General features: G+C 37.2%; 1 protein-coding gene across 3 annotated transcripts; it reads left to right on the forward strand.

Annotated features, from left to right (window-relative positions):
- The first annotated feature begins 4076 nt into the window (after positions 1-4076).
- LOC127978724 (voltage-dependent calcium channel gamma-4 subunit-like) lies at positions 4077-14592 on the forward strand. Of its 3 annotated transcripts, none has more exons than XM_052583592.1 (6): positions 4077-4253; positions 6721-7023; positions 8439-8666; positions 11242-11325; positions 11468-11608; positions 12514-14592. In XM_052583592.1, the coding sequence occupies exons 2-6, from the start codon at positions 6993-6995 to the stop codon at positions 13296-13298; spliced, it is 1269 nt and encodes a 422-aa protein (XP_052439552.1). In that variant the 5' UTR covers positions 4077-4253; positions 6721-6992; the 3' UTR covers positions 13299-14592. The 3 variants fall into 3 exon arrangements, with proteins under 3 accessions (XP_052439552.1, XP_052439554.1, XP_052439553.1); XM_052583594.1 differs by lacking the exon at positions 4077-4253 and adding an exon at positions 5725-6589 and having other exon boundaries at positions 6692-7023; XM_052583593.1 differs by lacking the exon at positions 4077-4253 and adding an exon at positions 5725-6589.
- Positions 14593-15048: the final 456 nt, after the last annotated feature.

Genomic DNA, 15048 nt, shown 5'->3' on the forward strand with positions numbered 1-15048 from the left:
AAAATAAAGTAAAATTAAATAAGCAGTCAACTCATGCAAGAACATTCTACAGTGTCAGTGTTGCCAGTTGAGATGTTCTAAAAAGGCTATTTCAAAATACTGAGTGATTTTTATCTATATTTAAGAGCACATACTGTAAATGGGGGAAGTCGTGGCCTAGAGGTTAGAGAGTTTGACTCCTAATCCTAAAGTTGTGGGTTTGAGTCTCGGGCCGGCAATACAACGACTGAGGTGCCCTTGAGCAAGGCACCAAACCCCCAACTGCTCCCCGGGCGCCGCAGCATAAGTGGCTGCCCACTGCTTTGGTGTGTGTGTATGTGTGTGTCTGTGTGTGTCTGTGTGTGTGTGTGTTCGTTCACTGCTGTGCGTGTGCACTTTGGATGGGTTAAATGCAGAGCAAGAGTCTGAGTATGGGTCACCATACTTGGCTGTGTCACGTCACTTAAATGCGTGCGCCATGCCTAATGCATTATGATGACGTATTATAATTATGTCATGACGCAGAAAGTGTTTAAATTAGTCCAACATGACATATTGTCAAATCTTATGATTTTTCGTTGATGTAAATTTTGTTGTATTCTAACATTATTTTAATCAGTTTGATGATAGATCAGTGCTTAAATTATTTGAACTGTCAGAAATTATTTAACTTAATATATGGGCGTAGGAGTGCACGATGGACTTCCGAGAAAAAAAAAAAAACTTTCTTGCAGCGTCCCCCAGTTATTTTGCTCCTTAGGCAACTGCCTATGTCATGTAATATGTACATGTAACTTAATAAGACGGATTTATTTATTTATTTAAAATAAGGACGTGTAAAAACAAGTCTAGGTCACATTTGACCCCAAAATAATAATGCCCCCCCCACCCCCACCCCCCCCCCCCCACCCCCTCCAAAAAAAAAAAAAAAGAAGAAAATGGGAATGAGGGGTTGGTTAATTGGGATGAAAACAATATCATAATTGAAAACAAAAACATTATATAAATGCGTTTATTTTCCTTAAAGCAAACACATTTCACATTTCTTTCTTTTGATTCCAGGGTGAAATATGACCAATACAGGTTTCATGAGATTCAGTCCGCTAGTTTTGGGGGGTTTTAACTTGACAGTTTCATCAAAAGCCAATTAAAAAATAGGTAAGAGTCTAAATTTGTCTTTGTTGAAGAGTTTGTGTTGTTAATCATTGTAGTTTATTTAATGGTGAACATCAACATGTTGTTGTTGTTTTTTATTAATTGACAAGTACATGTTCTCATCCTCATCTTGTTATATATATTCCTTATGCAGGTCAATGCACTTTCACTGTATATCAGAAATATGTTTCTAAATATTCTCAGTGGTATAAAAACACCCTAGAAAGAGGCCAGTGTCAGCTGGTTTTATTAACAAATTTTTGTCTATGGGTGATGAAAGTATCTCTTTTAAGCTTTTGAATAAAACCACAGTTGAGATATCTATTTAATCAGATGATAATGCATGTCTGTGGGGCAGTATCGACCTCATGCATGAAATTCCATTGATTCCTTCTTTCTCATGTCTAGCTTTGATATAATGGCCTTGAAAGACCTTGGGAAATAATCTTCAGGCATTATTTCCCATCAATACACAATGTTTGTGAGGAAAGGCTGGCTCCCTGTTGGTTAAAGGTGTGATGACATTATCGCTGCAACAGCATCCATTGAATCTGAGGAATTGCTTTCATGGCAAAAACACCCTAGTGACAGAATAAACACCCACGTGAATAAGGAACCACAGTCTCTAATACATGCACTTCTCTGTGTGTTCAGACCACAGGGATGTTTGAAGCACTACATAACGGAGTGCTGATAATCAGTGCTTCTTCTCTACCTGAAGATGTGTGGGCGAACAGTGGCTGGTGTGTCTCTCTCTCTCCCTTTTTTCTCTCTCAGAGGAAAAAAACTCTGAGGAACATGTGAGCAAATGAACACATGAAGCTGCATATCTTCAGCGTTTGCCAAGGCATAAAAATAAATACATCACACGGCGTACTAGATTAAATAGTCACACCAGCCTGCTGGAGTCCTTACAATTTTACAGTGGATCAAAGTGCTGCTTTGCATATATACAGTATACTGTATATGTATATATTTTCTGATCCATTTCTCCATTAGCACTATTTGGAATAATAATTTATGGAAATTTTTTATTTTTCTGTAAAAAATATCTTTAAAAAATTCTTATGGGGGTTAATTTTGCCTTTTTTTAGGGATCCAAAGGCCACCACCGCCTTATCAATAACAGATTATGTTTTATAACCTTTATGTGAGCTACAAAACCATACAGGTGCTTCTCAATAAATTAGAAAAGTTCATTTATTTCAGTAATTCAACTCAAAATGTGACACTTGTGTATTAAATAAATTCAATGCACACCGACTGAAGTAGTCTAAGCCTTTGGTTCTTTTAATTGTGATGATTTTGGCTCATGTTTAACAAAAACCCACCAATTCATCTCAACAAATTAGAATACTTCATAAGACCAATAATAAAAAAAAATATTTAGCGAACTGTTGGCCTTCAGGAAAGTATGTTCATTTGCTGTACATGTCCTCAATACTTGGTAAGTGCTCCTTTGCTTTATTTACTGCCTCAATGAAGTCAGCATCTTCAAAAAGCTGGTCAGCAGAAGTAAGCATGAAGTGCTCAAAACTTTCCTGGTAAACGAGTGCAGTAACTTTGGTTTTCAAAAAACCACATTGGACCAACACCAGCAGATGACATCCCAAATCATCACAGACTGTGGGAACTTAACACTGGATTTCAAGCAACTTGGGCTATCAGCTTCTCCAACCTTCCTCCAGACTCTAGGACCTTGGTTTCTAATTGAAATACAAGACTTGCTCTCATCTGAAAAGAGGACCTTGGACCACTGGGCAACAGTCCAGTTCTTCTTCTCCTTAGCCCAGGTAAGATGCATCAGGAGTGTCTTAACAAGAGGAATACGACAACTGTAGCCAAATTCCTTGACCCGTCTGTGTCTGATGGCTCTTGATGCCTTGACCCAAGCCTCAGTCCATTCCTTGTGAAGTTCACTCAAATTCTTGAATAAATTTTACTTGACCATCCTCATAAGGCTGCGGTTCTCTCGGTTGGTTGTGCATCTTTTTCTTCCACACTTTTTTGTTCCACTCAACTTTCCCTTAACATTCTTGGATCCAGAACTCTGTGAAAAGCCAGCTTCTTTGGCAGTGAATGTTTGTGGCTTACCCTCCTTGTGAAGGCTGTCAATGACTGTCTTATGGACAACTGTGAGATTCCCCATGATTGTGTAGCAGAGTGAACCAAACTGAGAGACCATTTTGAAGGCTCAGGAAAGTTTTGCATGTGTTTTGAGTTGATTAGCTGATTGGCATGTCACCATATTCTGATTTGTTGAGATAGTGAATTAATATTAATAGCATACTAATTAATATGTTTGTTAAATGTGAGACAAAATCATCTCAATTAAAAGAACCAAAGACTTCAACTACTTCAGGCTGTGAGCAATGAATTTATTTAATACACAAGTTTCATCATTTGATCATATATATATATATATATATGTGTGTGTGTGTGTGTGTTTGTGTGTGTGTGTGTGTGTGTGTGTGTGTGTGTATGTGTGTGTGTGTGTGTGTGTGTGTGTGTGTGTGTATATATATATATTCACAAATGAAAAGAAGCCTGTGAGGGAACATGCAAATAAATATGACACATGGGGTAAATTCTGACACTTTTTGCCATTGAGATGACTGGGACAAAATGTCCCAATCAACCTGAACTACCCTAAATAATATTCAGTCTGACCAAAACATGTCAGATTGACTGTAAATAGTCATTGCCCTCATTAGCCATATTAAACTCTTTTTCCCTTTAATGTTTTTAATGCCTTGAAAGTGTGTCACATAATGAAACAATCCAAAAAATTACAAATCTTATGTGCCATTTAAAAACCTTATAGGCTAAGTCTGAGGTGGCCAAACAGCCTACAATCAGTCCATTCTTCACTCTCTGACAGAATCTATATGTTTTGTTCGATTAGTTCGGGTCTGTCATCCTGCAGACATGTTCCTAGAGAACTGTGATTTGTCTCTTGATCAATATTAAGCAAGTCCTGTCGGCAAATTCCTGCTTCACCATCGTTTATTCATATGAACACAACTGTCTCTGAACGCCCCCTCACTCACCGCCTCTCCAGAGCCGCCTCAAAGAATTACGACCAAAAAGCAACAGGGATACATGTCTAAACAGCCAAGGTAAGGCGAAATAAAACACCAAGCAGTTACATGTTATGCGATTTGACACAATTTGTACAACACATAGCCTGTTTATTTATAGAATTTCAGAAATGAATCGTGAAATTTAACAGACGCTCTGTGGTCGCTTTACTTGACGCGCGAAAGCTTCAGTCGATTGTTAAGCGATTCATTCGAATCAGTTTTTGTGGCGTTCATGTGTCGTTGTGAATAACGTGTTTTATTCTGTTTATATACACAGTTGTTTGTAAACATTGCGAAACTGCTAAATCGTTTGACTCGCGTCTCGACGGCAGATGCGCGAGCTCAATAGGAGACGCGCGCGGACTGAACGCTTCTAGTAACGCTCTCTGGAGAAACATCTGTCAGTCATTTTGATAGCTGAGGGGGGATCAGTCATTGGTTTTATATTGTATCGTCCTCTTTAAGGCGAAAACAACAAATCATTGATCGACCGAAGGTCCGCTGGCACTGCAACGCTACGTGTTGCTCTAGTGGCACTGACCTATACAAACACGACATGTTAATTGACAATTTATACTTGACAATTTATGTGATAAATACCCGTATGTTAGGCTATATCATTATAAATGGGTACCTTAAATGATTGGATGCTTCTTCATTAATTTATTAATTCGTTCATTCATTCACTCACACCAAAAACGGAAATGTCTCTTGGTGCTCATGCTCATTAACCTACTTTATCAATGCGTTTTAATGAAAATGCGGTCACTTTAAATGGCTCTAAATGCCTTTATATGTAAAAACAGCAATAATGAAAGCAATGGAAATTGGCTGCATGTGCAGTTTAAATCACTGTTTTACAGAGGTGTATTCCTCTTGTTGTATGAGATAGGCAAGGTTGAAGCGTTCCTGCAAGGCGTTTGAATCCTCTGTTGTTTCTATCAGACATGACACATGGTTGCCATGTTATATGAATGTTTCTCTGCTGGGAGGCCATTAGTGCCCTACAGAAGCTCATTCATATGTATCACTGAAACACTAGCTTGCCTTTTCTCCACAAACTTGGCCTGCTGTTTAGTGCCCCCAAGTAATTTTTTTTAAATAGTATTTCTGTATTTTATATTAGAAATAATATATTTTTAAGTTATCATTGTAATTGTAGCATACTATTAATATGTATAATAATGCATTGTAATACATATGAATGGAATTTTGTGTTGTGAGCAAAAACTGTTATTAGATCAAGTAATATATATATTTTTACAAATATTTATATAGTTATAATAATATTAATACTAATAATAAGTTATTATTATTATTATAATTATGAAACTCATCACATTTTTCAATAAAAGAGAGCCTGGAAGGTCAAAATGCATATATTATCACTATTTTCAATTAAAATATTGATGTTGGCATAATAAACAATAAAGTAATGTTATTATGAAAAATTATTTACTTATTATTGTATTGTTCATATGTAACATTGTCTATAAAAACGTTTTTTTTTCTGTCACCGAGGTACATTATTTTTTTCTTTAGTTTATTTATTTTTTTCATATTAAAAGTGTGAGATGTTTCCATTAGGATCTTGGCAGAGATCAAAAGTTTTGTGAGCAAAAACTGCATGCACTTTAATTATATTACAGAATAAATTAAAATAGTTCTATAAAAGGTTTGTGTTTATAGTGACAGCTATGATCTTCTTCCTCTTTTTAATCTTATTCTTCAGTTCAGTACATGCATAATACATGTGTAAGAAATGTCTTGTTCTTTCTCTATACACACACAAATAAATAAATGTATGTAGATGTGAGAACATTTCATTTGTATAGTTCTAGAGGACTTTTCATGTGTTTATCTCATGGCATTTATCCAGCTATGGTGTTTGTTAACATTTGGTTTCCAGTTTCTGAGGATGAGCATGAGTGACAAGACTCTGAACGTACATAACAGAACTCTTAGTAACCGTCTATTAGAGTCTGAGCTCGTCATGGGGGGACAGATCAACTGTCCTCGCTGTGCATGTCATTACTGCATCACCATACGGCCAGAAAAGAGCGCTGATCGAAGCCAAACGCCAGGTGCGCTCTGAACATCCATGACAGTCGAGGGTTTGGCAAATCACTAGGTATGTTATGATGAATAACACACACACACACACACACACACACACTAGCATCACCTCGCTCAGTAACATCACACACACCATCCTGTTCTGTTCCCGACTTCAGAATGCGCTGTTGCCATGACTACGGAATGGCGCACACTCTGTCTTGCTTTCACTCTATTCTCTTTTGCTTTTTTTTCTGCACGCGGATGTATGGGCGACGTAACCATCTAGATCCACCGCTCGCCTGGATCAAATACATGTACTGCTCTCATGATAATGATCATTTAATGGCGAGGATACAACCTCAAGCTGTTTATTTCCCCCTCCAGCGTGCACCTTAAACATGTTCTTTCTCTTTCAGCTCTGTTCTCATCGTTTGTTTCTCCTCAGGAGGAGAAGCAGTAGGATTTCTGCCATGAAATCTCTCTAAGAGGAGAAAAGCAGCGAAACCTAGAAAATCTACACCCACCCACGGACAGGAGACAGGGGTAGAGAGAAAGAAAGAGAGAGAGAGAGAGAGAGAGAGAGAGAGTGTGTGTGTGTGAGTGGAGGGGAGTGTGAAAGAGTGGGGGGAGAAAGAGCGAGGGATAACAGTCGATGGATGCTGCTTGGACGCTCTGGTCGGTACAATCTTCAGTGACAAGGACCAGAGAGCTGCAGGGATGGATGGGAAGGGAAGACACATTCCTCCAGGTAATCGGATCTTATTAATGGCCGCCGGTGCTGTGAGACCACCGTGTCTTATGCTTGTTGTCATGTTTAGTCAAATGTTCTTGAGTGAGAGTCTGAACGGGTTCCGCTGGATGACGGCAGCATTTTCAGCTTGCCGTTGTCTTACCAGGGAACTTTCTTGCAGACGTCTTCAGATGTTCCTAAAGTGTTCATTGTCAGTCTTAGTTTATTCATCCCGCTTGGTTCCTCATGATTGAGTTCATTTCGTCATTTGGATTTATTTGGAATACTTATTTGGTCAATTATGAAAACTGAGCTGTAAAATGTTTCTGTATAATATTTGACTGTTGTCCATGGTAACATGCCAGCTGCTACTTTCATGTCACTCAGATTGAATACATTGCTATAGTGTAATGAAACATTTGAACTAACTAATCCATAGAAAAATAAACTTGAATTTCAGAAAATAATATGTATATATAATTTATAATATATATAATAAACATTCTAAAATTAATTTATATATATATATATATATATATATATATATATATATTGCAAAAAATACATAAAAATATATCATTTATTATAGATAGAGAGAGAGCAAAAGTAAGTTTTGTTGCACATTGTAATCAAATATTTTTCATAACATAAACTTCAAATTCATCTATTCTTTTTGAATTTGCACAAAAATGAAGATTCAACTGTCCATAGTTAGGAAATTTAAGTATTGTATTTAAAACAAAACGTCAGTCACATGATTGCACTCATATGCTCTATAATATAGAACTATTTTAGATTCACAAAACAGATATTTAGGGTCAACTGTTTATTTTTATTTTTTTGCAGTAAACATTCACTGGACATATTTAGCTTTATTAATCAGAAACACCCTAATCTGCTGCAAGGAAGCAATGGACCATATCCCTAAATATCTTTCGTCCAGATCAACATGCTTGAATTGCTCCTTATAAAAGATCTATCCATGCAAAGAAATGCTTAAATAAAAGTTACAACTGTCTCGTGACTGTTCACAATTACTGCCTGGCAACTACCTGCCCAATGGGACAGTGAGAAGTTTGGTTCTGATCTAAAAACCATGACCGTTTTGACCTCTCTGTTTGTTTAAGGTATGTTCAGATGTTGAACTGGCATTTGCTCGAGATCTTAGAAGCCTATATTTGGACACGCTGATGTCATTTGTGCATCTTGGCTCCAAATGTCCTCACAAAATGCAACTGATCTCCTAACACTTGATATGTTCTGCAGGATCACACATTCATTTCATCCACTTCTTCCTGTAACCTTGGGCTCCGATTACAATCTTTCTGAATGTTTTTTAGTCATACCCAATTTTAACACGATCCACGTCACCCGGCTTTCTATTCACACTCTCTTACCTGCTTATTTAACCATGTTTCTGTTCCCGATTCCAGCCATGGTGTGGTGCGAGCGGGGAATTCAGGTGCTTCTCACCACTGTGGGAGCATTCGCAGCCTTCGCCTTGATGACCGTGGCCATTGGCACGGACTACTGGCTGTACGCTCGGGCCTTTATCTGCAACAGCACTGCCAACTCCTCTCAGGATGACCCCCACAACAAGGACAAGAAGGATCCTGGAGCCCTCACCCACTCCGGCCTCTGGAGAATTTGCTGCCTGGAAGGTAAGTGAACGGCTGTGTTTGTGTGTGGGGGCGAAGGAACGGGCCATGCATGTATGTAAGGAGGAAATGATGCATGAAGGAGGTCCCCACCTGTGCAGTTTGTGAAAGTGATTCATGGAAGTTCTATTGCAGGAGGAATTGTGATTGTGTTACACGGTCTGGACGACCGACCTAACATTTGAGTTCTTTGCTGCAGCTCTGTTTTGATTTTTAGAGGAGAGGTTCAAGTGCTCAAGAGCTTTTTCAAGTACATTTTATGAATAACCATGAATGAACCTGTCGGGAAAGATCAGTAAGATGCATTTATTTTATCAAAATTACAGCAAATCTGTAATATTGTGAAAATATTTTAAGGACCCTTAATATAAGTCTCCTTAAATTATTATTATTATTATTTTTTTTATTATTATTAATGTTAAAAACAGTTGTGCTACTTAAAATGTTTTGTGAAAACCATGATTTTCTCCCCCAGGATTCTTTAATAAATAGAAAGAATTTTCATTTATATTTATTTTAAATAGAAATCTCTTGAAACATAGTAAAAATATTCAGTGTTACTTTATATCAATTTAATGTATCCTTGCTGAATAAAATTAATGTCCCACATTACCATTTTACAAATATTATTACTTTTTTTCAGTCTTTTACATCATTTAAATAGCTTTTTAAAAGAAATCAGAATCAAATTATTTCAGAATTAAGCAGTGAGGTGATAAATATTCACAAAATAACATGGCCTCAAATGGCCTCAAAAAACAACTACAACATAATAGAAATATTAAGGACACAAATTCTCTTTGAAATTGTATCACATTTTCACAGTCAGCTTCAACGTTTTTTGAGAGTCTACAAATGTCAACCTGCAATTCAATGTTGGTTTCCACGTGAAACATTTTTTTCTCCATTACGATCTGTTCCTTTCTGACTGCAGTCTTATTTATTCAATATTTTAAAAACTTATGTTAGCACATGAAGCACATTTTTTTTAATTAAGAAGCTTGATGTTACAGAGGAAACAACACCAGGGCACTGAGTCAGAACCTTAACACAAACTGATTTCACCGTCTAGCTTTAGCGTTTCTTTAAAGTTATCCAAAGCATTGTGGGAAGCGCTGCCTCTAGATCCTTTTAACCACTGCGCTCTGCAGTGCAGGGTATCCATGTTAAGCTAGTTGTTTTAACAGTACTTGCTCTAGCCAGGTCTCAAGAGACAGGTTTGAAACAAAAATGGGCTGTATTGTTTCCATTTGCATTAGAAACCTAGAAGAGTGCATGTCAATGGCTATGATTATGTGGTGAGTCATCGCAGGTCAAAGGTGCCATGTTGCTCTCTCTCGTTGCATTTGCAGCATAATCAAACCAGAAAAAACGAAGTAATTTTGACTTATTATTGCTCACTTTGGTTCTCTGCTTTATATAGCCACACTGATCCTATTTTTAAGGGAAATTCTTTACCAATAGCACTTCTTTACTAGTAACGTTTCTTACAAATATAGGTCATAAGGGTCAATTTTTTTAATTGAGAATTATACATAATGTAAAAGATGAATAAATAGCTTTTCATTGATGTATGGTTTGTTAGGATAGGACAATATTTGGCCAATATTTTGTCCAGATGAAGTCCTTATCGATGCATATTACTGATAAAAAATTACATTTTGATATATTTATAGTAGGAAATTTACAAAATATCTTAATGGAACATGATCTTTACTTAATATCCTATTCATTTTTGGCATGAAGGAAAAATCACTATTTTTGTCCCATACAATGTAATTTTGGCTGTTGCTACAAATATACTTATACTGGTTTTGTGCTCAAGGGTCAAATGTTGCATTTAAAATATTAATACTTTTTGCAATAAGAATTCTGATGCAAAAGCCTCATATAAGTGTCACATTTTGTTCACATTCAGTATTTCAGACTGAATTTTTTTTTTTTTTTTTTTTTTTTTTTTTTTAACTAATTTATTTATTTACCATGGCACTGTAGATTCTGTGTTCCCAGTGAAAACCCAAAGGTAAAACAGTTTCATAGAAATATTAATGCCTTCTCGGTCATCCTTATACATTATATCTAGAAGAGCAAAAATAGGAATTAAAGCATTTTCTTCTTAAAACTTAATTTTTCTGAAGGGTTCACACAGAATTCTCGTTTGCCATCTTGTAGCATGAAATGAAAACAGCAAGCACTGGGAGACACTGGGCATATGCAGTGCACCAACATGTTGTCTAAAGTGAATGGTTTATATCACACAGGAGAGCACTGCATGACGCCTTTGACCTGGGGTGACTCACAGCCATTGACATCTACTCTGAATCCAATTCCAACAAAACACCTCACCGACTGTTTGACTGAACTCCATTCAAACACCTTTTTTTTCTGTTAGCCTTTTGTCAGTTTTATTTATAGGGGATATTGAGAAAAAGACAGGAAATGATTAAGGGCAGACTAGACTGGGCAATATTGCAGACTGAACTCAAAGTTACCCGAGCAAGTGTTGCGTCACCCATGATAAGGTGCTACTTTATTTTAGTTTGTTCTTAGTTTGTGCTCTTTCTTTGATTCTCTTTAGGATTGAAGAGAGGAGTATGTTCCCAGATTAATCATTTCCCAGATGATGCTGATTATGATCAGGATGCTGCAGAGTACCTTTTACGTGAGTCAGGAGTTTTTGTTTTTTTGTGCATGTTTTTTGGACTGTAACTGATTTTTACATTGTAAATACAGGGGTATGGGAAAAACCAATGCATCTGAATATATGTTTCTTTGTCTCTGTTTGTTTTATTTTCTCTTCTCAGGTGTAGTCAGGGCCTCCAGTATATTTCCTATCCTCAGTGCCATATTATTGCTGCTAGGTGGAGTGTGTGTGGCTTCTAGTCGGTTCTACAAAACCAAAAGACACATCATTTTGGGAGCAGGCATTTTGTTTGTAGTGGCAGGTAATATTTCTCATTATGATAGTTCTAGGGTTCCTTATTTACAGTAATTTGCGAAGGGGTGAATTCACAATTTTTTGACACTTTTGTGTGCCGTATTTCCATGTCTTATTCACTAATTACCTATTATCCAGCAAATTATATCAGTGTTGTTATTATCAACTAGAACTTCTGTAAAACTAAAGCTATTAAAAATATTTTCTTTCATTGAAATAATGCTTAAAAAACTTAAAAATGTCGCTTTGCAAGTAATGAAATAAGTTGAAGTACAACAATTACTAAAAATGTGACAAATAAATTGTGCGCACGATTTACTAACTCTTTCCCTCAATGTACTAAAACGTCCACATGATTACAATTGCGTCATGTGCGGGGCTCCGTAAAAAATAAATGAAATTTTAAAAAGTTAAAAAGCTTACTAAAAATTATAAAACAACAAAAATGTTAACTAAAACTAAAATAAAACTTAAAATGTAAAAATTAATAAATTCTAAATATTAATAAATACTATTAGTATATAAATAATAGTAAAATAAAAATGATTTAAATGTCTTGTTTTTTATAAAAAATACAAAAATTCATTAAGTCAATGTATGAAATATTAAAAATCGTAAAAAAATATTAAATGTCAACATTTAATCCATTGCCATTCTTTTCAGAAAATCACACCTCATTTCAATGCAAACTAAGTTTATTACTGCAGCGTTATTATAGTCGGCGCTATTAACCTATTGTAATATATATTTGTCTGTCATGATTAGAGATTTTATAAACAGAATTTAGTTTCAACAAACTATGTGTGAATTCACCCCACCCTGCAAGTGTTTAAATCATTGCACTGTATTCAAAACAAAGCTCCTGACTGAAACAAACAAACAATAAACACATTTTATCTTGAATTGATCCAGGCCTGAGCAACATCATAGGTGTCATTGTATACATCTCGGCGGCTCTCAGCGACATCTCTCCCAAAAAGGACGAGGACAAGAAGTGGCATTACTCCTACGGCTGGTCCTTCTACTTCGGCGGCTTGTCGTTCATCCTGGCGGAAGTGGTGGGCGTGCTGGCCGTCAACATCTACATCGAGCGCAACAAAGAACTGCGCTGCCGCTCACGCACCGACCTCTTCCGCAGCACGACCTCGGCTGTGTTACGCCTGCCGGGATACCGCTTCCGCCGGCGCTCCTCTCGCTCCAGCTCGCGCTCCACAGCGGAGCCGACCCGCTCCCGTGAGCAGTCCCCCACCTCCGCCATCGCACCCAAGAACTTCGGCCCGCCACTGGCCGCCGGCCCACCGCCCTTTTCTGTAGCCACGCTTCCCAATCCGCACACACACTCTGGAGGAGGCATGGGGGATATATCCATGTACACACTTGGCAGGGAAGGTAAGCCGCCCATGTACGGTACAGTCGACCGGGCCACGCTCTACCAGCTGCACAATTACTTTCCGAAAGAGGGCGGCGGCGGAGCGCTCATGACGGGAACGCTGCCCTCTCTCTCTAAGTCGAACCTAGCTGCATCGACCAATGCCACCCTCAACACCTCGTCTTCCTCCGGCCCCCAGCAGGCGCCGATGTCCGCCGGCTCCTCCGCCACCATGGAGAGGGATCGAGGGATGGGAACCTTGGATCGGCTTGGCAAAGGAGACAGTTCAAACACTAACACTCTCAACAGGAGAACAACACCTGTGTAACGAAAGACTGGAGGGGGAGGGAAGAGTGATGGGGAAAAGAAGCGATTACATGAACTGGAAGTAAAAAGGGAAACGGGGAACGGGAGAGGGGAAAACGAGCAAGAAAGGGCTGAGAAAGAAAGCAAGGTCCGCTTGCAAGACGACAAAGAAGTGAATAAGAAGGCAATACATTCTCTTTATTTCTGAACATGGTGACTTGAGTAACAGAATTCCATCCGCACTACTTATTGATTCATGTTGAAATACTCGATGTGTGTGATGGTGATCTTTCAGTTCTTCGAGCTCTTTCATTTCCCGTGCTTTATCATCAGGTTATGCCTGTAACTTATTTAGCATTCCAATATAGTTGATGTTTTTATTTTATTATTATGCTAATTGTTGTTGCTGGGTTAACTTATACATTCTACATTTTCTTTCAAGGTATTTCGTTTTTGCACAATTATCCATTTTAATTTATTTCCTCTCGATTGATGAACTCAAACTGTGATTTTTTTTCTTGCACCTGTTGACACTATATTTCACGATGTCATTCAGTGTCAGGCACGTGTTAGTTCTGCGAGAGTGCGACGACTATTATTATGATGATGACATTTTTTAGTTTTTACAAAGATTGTTAATATTTAGACCTGTGGAATTTTTCATTGTAACCGTAAGTGTACAAGTAGTTAAGTCTTCATATAAATATATTTTATTTATTTATCAAAAAAAGATAATAATTATAATGGACTACTTTTGAGACTGAAAGTCAAAAAGAGAAAAAGAAAGAGGCAGAATACAGAAGTGAAAGGCATTCATTCCAGGGGAGCAATACGTATACCTAAAAAACCTCACCAGAAAAGACAAAAAAATCTATTAAATATATAGTATATTATGAACATAACTATATATATACATATATATATAATTGTGTGTGCGTGTGTGTGGAAAAACTTTTTTGGTAAAATAAAATATATTCTATGAATGTGTAAAACTGAGATCTATGTGCATACTGTTAGCAGTTTTGACTGCAGTATATTATTTTCATGTTTATTTGTAACTTTGTATGCATGATTCATATCTAATATATGATATATTCATAATGCTCTGTTTTTTGGCTTTGTGTGTATTGCGTTTATGTGCTCACATGGATTGATTTGGCATGACAGATGAGGGTCAAAAGAAAGGTCATCATCAAGACCCAGAAGACTAGAAAGGGATTTGATACACCACACTTTATACTCATATTTTTACATAAAAAACATGCATTTATCCTCGAATTAAGTTTTAGTTTAAAAAATTTTACCACAGTACAACTATGGGAATGTGTATCCAAGAGGACGGCTGTACACCACCTGGTAATCATCGCCAGTGACAGCCCTTAAAGGGCACCTAAAAAGTGAGCTGGCTTTTAAGAAAACTCATAAGTGATATATATATATACATGCAGTCTGAGGGACCTCATTTGTGCATGTCCATCCATTCCTACACAGATATTTAGTCCTAGGCACCCTTACTGTACATACCTCTCATAACTTTCAGGCAATTAAATTTCACCTGCGCGTCTGTTCAAGAGAGCTGTCATCAATCTGAGTTACAGTTTGAATCTGCGCCAACAGTGCTCCTGTCCAAACCACATGCATACATAACACAACCAGCAGCAATACACATCTACAGTGAAAGAAGTAGTCCAGGATCAAGCTCTACCACATATATCACACTAACACAATAATAATAATTATCAAAATTGTTGTACTTTTATTTATATCATATA

Source organism: Carassius gibelio, chromosome B19, assembly GCF_023724105.1.
Source record: "Carassius gibelio isolate Cgi1373 ecotype wild population from Czech Republic chromosome B19, carGib1.2-hapl.c, whole genome shotgun sequence".
In the NCBI taxonomy this organism is placed as follows: Eukaryota; Metazoa; Chordata; class Actinopteri; order Cypriniformes; family Cyprinidae; genus Carassius; species Carassius gibelio.

Coding starts and splice junctions, on each gene's coding strand:
- LOC127978724 (XM_052583592.1), top strand. CDS start 6,993: ATGGATGGGAAGGGAAGACACATTCCTCCAG. Junction 8,667..11,241: donor GAGAATTTGCTGCCTGGAAG/GTAAGTGAACGG, acceptor GATTCTCTTTAG/GATTGAAGAGAGGAGTATGT. Junction 11,326..11,467: donor TGCTGCAGAGTACCTTTTAC/GTGAGTCAGGAG, acceptor TTCTCTTCTCAG/GTGTAGTCAGGGCCTCCAGT.